The sequence below is a fragment of the Otolemur garnettii genome, unplaced genomic scaffold, assembly GCF_000181295.1.
Source record: "Otolemur garnettii isolate 467f Iridium unplaced genomic scaffold, OtoGar3 scaffold00208, whole genome shotgun sequence".
Lineage (NCBI taxonomy): Eukaryota > Metazoa > Chordata > Mammalia > Primates > Galagidae > Otolemur > Otolemur garnettii.
Window position 1 is genome coordinate 646424 of NW_003852603.1, and position 9779 is coordinate 656202.

Sequence of the window (9779 nt, forward strand, 5' to 3'; positions counted from 1 at the left end):
GTTGGAGGTTGCTGTGAGCTGTAATGCCACGGCACTCTGCCCAGGGGGACAGCTTGAGGCTCTGTCTCAAAAAAAAAAAAAAAAAAAAAGAAAAGTCCCTTTTTTCAAGACTGAAATGAGCTTGGAAGTTTATCTAATTTTGCTGTGAGCACCTTCCATAAGCTGTGAAAGCTTCCACATTCTGCCAAATTAGCTGCCTGTTTGCAGTCTCAGAGCAAGGCAGAGAATGCCCAAGTGGGAAGCTTGGTTTCTTCTTAAAGATTGTGCCAGCTGAGAAGGAACATTTCCCCCTGCAGGGAAATTATCTCCTGGCAAAGACCCTGGCTGGGCACTTCTCCAAACTGGAGCTCACTCCCAAAGGAAGTCACCAGGCTGCTTTGCCTCTTCCAAAAATTCTCTGGCACTGAGTATCACACATGTGTGTGTACAAATCATGGTTTCCAGGGAGCTTGAGGCATGGGCCAGCAGTAAGTTCCAAAACTATGTTCCAACTTTTTGCACCCAGTTGGGCTGATACAATGTTCTTGGGTAGAGATTTCATTTGTAAAACTCAAAATTTAACTGTAACACAGAGCAATTTTTTTTCACATGGACTATTTGGAAAATGAATAGGATATCAACAAAAATCGGGTTGCTCTGAAGATCTTACTGGATATAATATGCAAACCAGCCATAATTCTTTCAGATAGCTTTGCTTTGGGAAAAATCGTCTATCACAAAACACATACTCAGGTCTACGCGATACCAAAAAAGCCAAGAGGTGTGGCTTTTGCAATGTTAAGAACACCAACAAACACATAGGAAGTACATCTGTGTGCGCAAGAGATTCACAAAGACAAGGCCAGGTGACGTGGACACTAAGAAGTACTAACAGGCACCTGGACACCTGCGAACAGACACATCCTTTGTGCTGAGAGCACAACCTACAGCTCAGTGCACATTGGTGAAGTCCCCACTGTGTGGGAGTGTCTAGAGATTCAAGGATAATGAAGGCATGGTCCCTGCCCTTAAGAAGCCTACACCAATTAAATGCACAAGCATCAATTAAATGAAGTTGGAAAAAGTTATGATGCAAGTATACCCAAAATGCGTGCCAGAGGACACAGAGTGAGCACTCAGCTCAAGGGGGAGATGTGCAGAAAGCTTCCTAAGGACACAATCCTTAAACTCAGCATAGAGGGTGAAGACTACTCGCCAAGGAATGAAGAAGGAAGGAATAAAGAGACGGAAGGTTCCAAGAGAATGAAGCCAAGGAATGAAGAGAAAGAAGGTTTTACAGATTGTTTTATAGACAGGCTTTACAGATCCAGAGGCAAGTCAAACAATAAAGTGCAAAGTGCAAAGTGCAGATAATGTTGCAGAACCAAGTGATGGATGATCAGGTTGGGGCTGGAAGTCACCTCCTAGGGGTACTGAGGGGCCAGGCCAGATGCTGGGAAGGGAGAAAAAGTCACCAGAAAGGACTGAGGGTGGTCAGCTCCATCCTCAGGTTCAAAGCTGGAATACAGTTCTGGGGCAGGGCCATGAGTCTCCTCTCCCATCTCACAGAAGGAGTCAGGAATCTCAGTCAGGGACACGACGGTCAGAGCTCTGTATCATTTGCTGCTTCTCACATAGTGACCACATTGATCACTGAAAGGAAAACAATCTCTCCTGCACCTTCCTCCCCAGTGATGGGCAGCAGAATGCTCAGAGGGAAGAGTCCCCACAGGCTTGCTGGGATGTGAGTGGAGAGAGCAAGGGAAGAGGCCTGGAAAGACAGAGTCTCTACTTGGGAAGAAAAAAAAACCCCAAGGAACAGCATGTGGGAGACTGCTACCAACTGTCAGGAAGGCAGGCTGGTACTCAGAAAACTGGGCGAGAAGAAAAAGTTGCTGCAGAAATTCAAGAAGAGCCCTAGCATCTTCAGACAGTCAGAGCTCAAGGGTTTAACACAGAGGTGGAGAAGGTGGGAGGGCTGTGCGTGTTTGTGCGTGTTGAGCCGGCCAGGAAGCTAACATAACAAGCACCTACTTTGCATTACATAATAATTAAGAGGGCCAGCAGCTGGTTTGTCAGGGCAGCAGAAGAAAGTTCTGCATCAAGGCTGTTGGAGCAGGAGTTGTCATCAATTTAAATTCCTGCTTGTTAAAACAGGTCCTAGAGGGTAGATGGGGCAAATATGAGATAAGGAACTCCATGCTCTGCACTCCTCTCCAGGGCTCAGTCCCCTGCTGAAGCTCCAAGATGGCTCAAGGACGCTGGGACTACACAGGTGCCCTAGGAGACGGCCTACAAAGAGGTGAAGGGCAGAGAAGAGCAGAGGTCTGGGTGGAACTAGACTTTCCATGATCTAAAACCCCCCAAACTAATCTAATTTGTCCTGTGCAGAGACGATGCTACCACTGTCATGATTCTGCCAGGCTTTACACCCATCTTCCCTGTTCACTGAATCATGCTCCGAGGTGGCCGAGTCCCAGTCTGTCTCCCCGAAGCCCCAGCATGGGGATGGACAAACGAGGGGCCGTCCAGCTGAAGGAATGTGGCAAAAGAGGAAGAGTGGCGAACATCTGTTTCATTCAACAGGGGAACTGCCTGCATCCTGCCAGCCGAGGAACAGTGCTTTTGACAGGCCACACAAACCCCAGCTCTTCCCTGGGGACATCTGATTGCTGACAGGGTACTGAAAAGCAGTCACTTACAGAGAAAGTTCAAGGCCTGATGCCTAGTTTTCAAGGTCGTGCTCATTACCATCCTTGCCTCTTGACAATCTGCTCCTCCTCCTCCCATATTTCTATTTCAGCAGGTGGCACGTACCACCCAACCAGTTATTTCAGCCAGAAACTAGGAGTCGACATCTTTTTCTTCATTACATCCCACCTCCAATTAATCATCCGAGCTTCCTGGCTCCCTGCCCTGATTATCTCTACAGCTCAGCCTTCTTCTGGGTTTCTGCCATACTACCTCAGCTCAGCCCACATGCCCAGCACCCTAAGATGGCCTCTGCAGGGTTCTCAATGCTCCACCATCAGTGCAAGGATGACTCGGCTGCTCCCTGGCTATAGACACACCTGGGACTCTTACCATTGACTCAAACATCTGGATGAGCTGGTTGAACTGAACTTGGCAGAACTTGAGAGAGGCCATGTAATTACGAGGGAATGTCAGATTTATACTCATTTATTTACTATTCTTATTTGGAGAATTGAATTTTGCCAAATGTTATTTTCAAAATTCGACATTCTTGAAAGAAAAACGAGTTTAAAAAAAAAAAAAAAGGCACCAAATCCCTTCCTCCTGTTCCCTGTTTTGGGCATTTTCAGTACCACTGTCTTGTCACTGATGAGACCACTATGGGCTTGAACAGCTAACCTGACTGCCCACAGTCTCCCAGCCGCTGAGTCCATTTAAACACCTCTGGTCCATGGTTCTGGCAGTCCCCTAGTGTTTAGAAGTAGCAAAGACAATTTCCTTGGCTATTGGATGCCCTGAGAATCATGGCTGCCTCAGTTAATAATTTATATAAAGAGATAAAAGTGCATAAGCCAAAGGGATTGTGCACTGAGCAATCAAAATGCCGACTCTGAAATATTGGATGGTTATGGAAATGATAACGGAGCCCTTACCAATGCTTATGATGCTGCTAAGCAAAAAAACCCCAGAAAACACAATCCCATTTACGTTGTGATTATAACTAAGTAAAATTATGCACAGATAGAGCAAGGGCTGGAAAGGAATTTGGAAACTGACTGCAGCTGATTTGATGACAGGCACAGTTGCAGAGGCTGTATTTTTATCCAGTGTCTGTAATGGAGTTGGCACAATACATGTCACAACAGTGACCATCTCGGGGACAGAGACGCCGCTGCTCACTCACCCAGGGTTGTATAACATGACCGCAGACAGGTTCTCACAGGACTTGGAGAGGTCAGTCATGGACAGGCTGAAGGAGGACAGAAGGCCACTCTACGAGCAAACACAGGGCAGAGTGGTCATTTCAGGGGAGAGAGGCGGCTGCCACTCTGGACGTGCAACTTCCAGTGTGTGTACGATGAAGCACACTCCTAATAGGCACTGCGGTTAATTGGTCTGTCTGAGAAAAGCAGAGCAGGGCAGCCAGGCCTAGATACGCCTCACACCCCAAACCTCAGCTACACGCAGCAGGTTCCAGGCATTCTAGGACTGGGGATCTTCACCAGAAATTCCATAATGCAGCTGGTCTCCCAGTCCATAAAAGGGCTCATGGCACTTTTGTCCTCCTCCCCTTATCAGCAGCACTCACTCACACTGAGTGACAAAGATGAAGGTGGGAGAGGTGAGAGGAGACAAGAAAAATAAAAGCTGGCACTGACGTTGCTTCCATGGAAAGCTCCTGGCAAACAGGATTTCTTCCCTCTGTTCCTCTGAAACTCTGTACCAAAAGGACCCTCTAGGGAGACCCTGGCTGGAACAGATAAGAGGCTCCACAGGCTGGAGTGGGCAGCCCTGGAGAACACTGGGTTTACAGCTTTCTTGGCATTTCCCATCTAAGGCGCTGGAGACCATGGGCAGCCCTCCCAAGGAGGGCAGAGGAGAGGCTGTGTGACTGGCGGTCAAGGGCAAATGCTCCGGGATACAAGCCCTTGCTGAGGCCTGGGCTCCCCACTTGCTGGCTACAGAACAAGGTAGGGAGAGTCCTTCTTGGTTTGTTTCTCACCTTGACTGTCTGTGACATAGAGGTAGAACCAGCTGCTGCCCAAAGTGAGAATATCCATGGAAGGTTAGCACCGTTCCTGGCTCACAGAAACGTCAGACACATAAACGTGTCTTTACTATCTTCACCAGTCCAAGCACCGGCCAGAATGTCTGTGGACAGATTTCTTTCCCTCTCCGTTCTTCCCTTCCTTTCTCAGCCCACCTCCTTCGCTCAGCACTTAAAGAGGCTCCAGATGTCCCCTTCCACCTAAGCCAATGTCTCCACCATCTGTCCCACACTCACTCCTCTGACGCCCGTCCTAATGAGAAGTACAATTTACTGTGGCTAATTCTGAATGAACACGATCCAACGTTGGGTTAATTTCTAAGATTACATGCTGATAAGTAAAAGTCACTCCGTACTTAATGTGGAATGATGTCCAACTCCTTCATGGGAGGGGTACAAGGTTGAAGAGAAGGATCTGGAAGGAGAATTCTCCTTGCCTGCTCCAGTCTTTACATGTTCCCTCTCCTACATCCTCAGCCCATCATCAGGTGGGAAACAAACTCCCTAGAACCGACTTTGGTGACAGAACAACTTTTCAGTGGTTCTGTCCAGAAGTCAAATTATTGGACCCTAGTGGACATCCCCACACCCCGTCCCATCTTGGGTCCCTTCCGGGGTCCCTCCTGGAAATGTCATGGAGATGTCATGCTCACCTTTCTTTTCTCCCTGAGTTTGGCAGCTTCCTTTGGATGGTTAAAGCGAAACATATTGGTTCTTCCCAAGAGTATCACAGCACCTGAGAATATACAGAAAAAGTAATACACTGTCACTGAGCAGTTGGTCAGTTGGCAACAATATAACACGGAATTCTGCTATTGAAATGTAATTTCCAGTGCATTATAAAATAATAAGGGAAAACTCTAGTCTCAAAAGTCTGCTTGCTTAAGCCAATTTTAATCTGTGAATACTTTTGTTTTTGAGTGTCAGAATACTCAAAAATCCTAGCCAGAAGTGATGAATCTAAGCATTCTGACACACAATGAGATTTAAAACTTAATACATAATTAGACTTTTGATTGTTTAGAAGAAAAAAAAGAAACTAGTCCTAGTTTTTTTAGAAACAAGGTTTCACTTTATCTCCCACTGTACAGTGCTGTAACTTCACAGCTCACAGCAACCTCCATCCCCTGGGCTTAGGCAATTCTCTTGCCCCCGAGTAGCTGGGACTACAGGCACCCGCCACAACACCTGGCTATTTTTGTTGCACTCTGTTGTCCAGACAAGAGTGCCCTTGCATCAGCCTAGCTCACAGCAACCTCAAATTTCTGGGTTCAAGTGATCCTCCTACCTTAGCCTCCCGAATAGCTGGAACTGTAGGGGCCCACCACAACATGTGGCTAATTTTTTATATTTTTAGTAGAGAAGGGGATCTCACTGTTGCTCAGGCTGGTCTTGAACTCCTGAGGTCAAGTGATTATCCTGCCTTGGCCCCCAGGTGCTAGGATTACACTCATGAGCTATTGTGCCCAGCCAAGGAAAGTTATTTCAAAAGAAAAACTGGGGAAACTGGCAGAGTACTGGTATACTCTTCCTAACAACTCCCTCAGAAAAGAAATTGTGGACGTGTAAAGTCTCTACCCGAGTGAAAACGCTGCTTCTCATCAAAATCCTGTTAAAATTTAGATGGCCACGTTAAGACGCACAAGAAAGGCTGCTGGTTGACTGGAGTCCTCCTTACTCAGAAAACAACTTCACGAGGGGCAAAAACCCAAGGTAAACGACAAGACAACAAAGTCACAGGAGCAAGTTTCTGCTTGAGTGAGCAAACAAACAAACCCTTTCTAAGGTCAGAGCTGTCCCAGCCAGCACGGGTGTCTGGAAGGCTTGTGGGCTCCTTGTCACCAGAGGCAGGTAGAAGTGACACTCCAGAAGACAGTCACTGTCCTGCATGGTCTTTCCACATGCCAGAATCTCTAGTGCAGGGGTCTTTTTAAACAGGGGGCCAGTCCACTGTCCCTCAGACCATTGGAGGGCCAGACTGCAGGCCCTGGGACAAGTCAGCTGCTAAGCAGGACAGGCAGGGGCAGCAAAAACACCTGGCGGGCCAGATTAATGTCCTAGGCAGGCTGCAAGTGGCCCGCGGGGCCGTAGTTTGAGGACGTCTGCTCTAGTGCCTCAGGACAGCTCCCATGTGGAGTCTTTGCCCAGAAAAAGGCTTACCCTGTGTTTGTGAAGATCAGACACACACTCGGGAAGCCAGCCACAGAGGCCGGCACATGTGTGTGTGTTTGCATTGAAGTGCTGAGCGCACGCTGGAGTAGCTGAGGACAGATTCCACCCAGACATATGTTTTTTGTGTTCCGTTCAATGTTTATAAAATACGATTTTTAGTTAGCAAGAATTAAAAATGTGGATATTTCACATAAAGGTCTAGGTTTCTAACATCTCTTGAAAAAATTGTTAAGATACAGTATCAGCAGATCTTTGTTGCTGCTTGGCAAAATTCCCCGGGCTGCTGATGGCGGCCTGCTTCTGACAAGGCGGGTGGCCTTGAGCTGGCGACCGTCCTGAGCCTCACACTTGGCAGATCCTGCAGGTAATATCATAACCACATAGAACTATTCTGGAACTTTTAGCCAGCCTATGTACCTGCCTATTCAACACATCCTGGGTACCTCAAGACAGTTTTAAATGCAATATGGTTAAAACCTAACTGGTTTAAAGCATAACCATAGGGAGGAACGGAAGTCATTAGCGGTCTTAGCGGATGTCATTACTCCGCAGAACTGGAGTCATTATGAAACGGAGGAGACGTTTAGGAGACAAAGCAGCACAGCAGTGCAGATTATCCATCCACTCTACAATTTGCTTACACCCCTCATGTAAAATAGCATTTGTATTTTTTCCATTTATGGAAGAGGCGCCATTATCCTAACTCAAAAAGGTGTTTCTCATGCCTTTTACAACTAGGTCTCAGAGCTGTGTGCTAGATAGAGAGTCAAAAGTTAAACAGCCATGTCTAAGATATATGCATATTTAATGCTGTTAAAGTTACATTAGAGATTAATAAGGCAATTGCATTCCAGGTGTTAATTACATCTCCAATTCCTTTTTTTCTTTTTTCTGTTAATCAAATGCCCAGCCATGCAAGTTGAAAATTGCTAAAATATGTTAATGGAAAAATAGAATAGTATTTCAGAGACATATTTCAGATTGCATTAAATCACTGAAAATAATCCTGCCACCCACATTATTTGCATGAAATACACATTGTATTGTGTATTTCACATTGTATTTTTTACATTGTAAAAAACCCTTAAAAGAGTTAAAAAAGTGGCCGGCACCTGGCTCAAGGAGTAGGGCCCCAGCCCCATATGCTGGAGGTGGCGGGTTCAAACCCAGCCCCGGCCAAAACTGAAAAAAAAAAAAAAAAAAAAAGAAAGCAAAATTATCTATGACAATACACTATTTCCAACTGCTCAGCCTGTAAAAGGGGCTCCAGTGTGGCTGAATCCTTTTGTCCTTCATTTTTACATGACACTATTGTATGTTCATTCATTCAGCAAATACTTAATGAACACTTGCTGTTTGCTAGTGGGGCCACAGAATTCAGAGTCAGAGGGATGCCTTGCCCTTGCAGAACTCAAAAAAAGGTCTAAAAAAGAAGTAAATAATCAAATAGTAACACAAATAAATATGTGACAGTCTTGAGACAGACTGTGTTATGGCCCATTATTTCACTTCCAAGAAACACGGTCGACAGCATCCGTTCTGATTCTCCCGCATCAGCGTCCATGCAACTGGCTTCTTGGTATCTCAGCAAGGGCTTTGTTTGTTTCAGTACATGAGGATTTTACAGTTCTTGACTGTTGTGTCTCTCAAAACTTTCATAATAACCCACTTACAAAGCTGCAAATGAAGGAGAAAAACTGTGCCCAAGTCTCAAAAAGAAAAAAATAAGGGGATTATGACAGGGACACTAGAGAAGGGCAGCCTGATGGGCAGCAGTGCTACGACAAGCTCTGAGGATGCGCTGGGGAGAGCGGGGTGTGGTGAAAAGTGAACAAAAAGTGATGACGATTATGATGCTGAGGAAGAAGAGGCTGGCAATGACGGTGACCAGAAGACAGCAGAATCAAGGGACAGCAATCACAAGGTAAGACTTGACAGGGATGGAGGGACTGGACTACCTCGGAACCTTCAGGATAGAGAACAGAGGATCTTGTGATTTTTCTGTTCACAACAGAAAAGAGCTTTGTGCAGTGGCATGACGTGATCAGATCTGAGTTTCAGAAAGATCTGCTCAGCAACGGACTGAAAATGACTAAGGGGGAAGGGGAGACGTGGACAGACAAGCTGGTCGGCCACCGCATTGTCCCTATCAAAGGGGATGATGGCTGCGGACTGGGGAGGATGAGGCAGTGAGGCAGGGAAGCAACAACTCCAGCAGATACTTAGGAGATGATGATGGGCTAGACACAAAGAGGACAAGACGGGTAAGGAAGAGGCCCCTGGGTCTGGGACTGAGCAACCATCGCATGGGGAGCTGCCCACACAGGCTATGAACAATGGGAATGGCTCAAGACGGATGGGGAGAAATTATGAGTCTGGTTTTAGACATAATGAACTAGAGACGCCTTTGGCAAATGAAAATATGAGTATGGAGTTCTAGAATAAAAGCCTGTGAGGCTATCAATCTACCGACCTGACCTATGGATTAAATGACCATATATATAAGTGGATATAAATGTGGGGGGGAGGGATAAATATTCCTTATCCAAAATGCTTGAGGCCAGAAGGGTTGCCAATTTCTGACGTGTGTGGAGTTTGGAACATTTGAATATAGTATAATAAGCTATCTTGGGAATGAGACCTAGGTGTAAACATGAATTTCATTGGTATTCCATAGTTATATACCTTATGCACATAACCTGAAGGTAATTTTGTACAGTATTTTGAATAATTTTGTTCATTAAACAAAGTTTGTGTATGGTGACTCATCACTGTCCCAGCCACCTGAGCTGGTTTGGCCCCAGTATCACTCTTAACGTCTATATGCTACTTGCCTCATACTCACACGTCGGTACTAGGAAACATGACACAGCATTAACATCTTTGC

General features: G+C 46.0%; 1 protein-coding gene across 6 annotated transcripts in view; it reads right to left on the reverse strand.

Moving 5' to 3' along the window:
* The window catches only part of KIF16B (kinesin family member 16B), a 307490-nt gene that overhangs the window by 108997 nt on the left and 188714 nt on the right, over positions 1–9779 (reverse strand). For all 6 annotated transcript variants that reach the window (XM_023507799.1, XM_023507800.1, XM_023507795.1 and 3 more), the window contains 2 exons: positions 5374–5456; positions 3857–3945 (listed from right to left, as the gene is read on the reverse strand). In XM_023507799.1, the coding sequence (XP_023363567.1) occupies positions 3857–3945; positions 5374–5456 (172 nt within the window). The remainder of the gene's footprint in view (positions 1–3856; positions 3946–5373; positions 5457–9779) is intronic.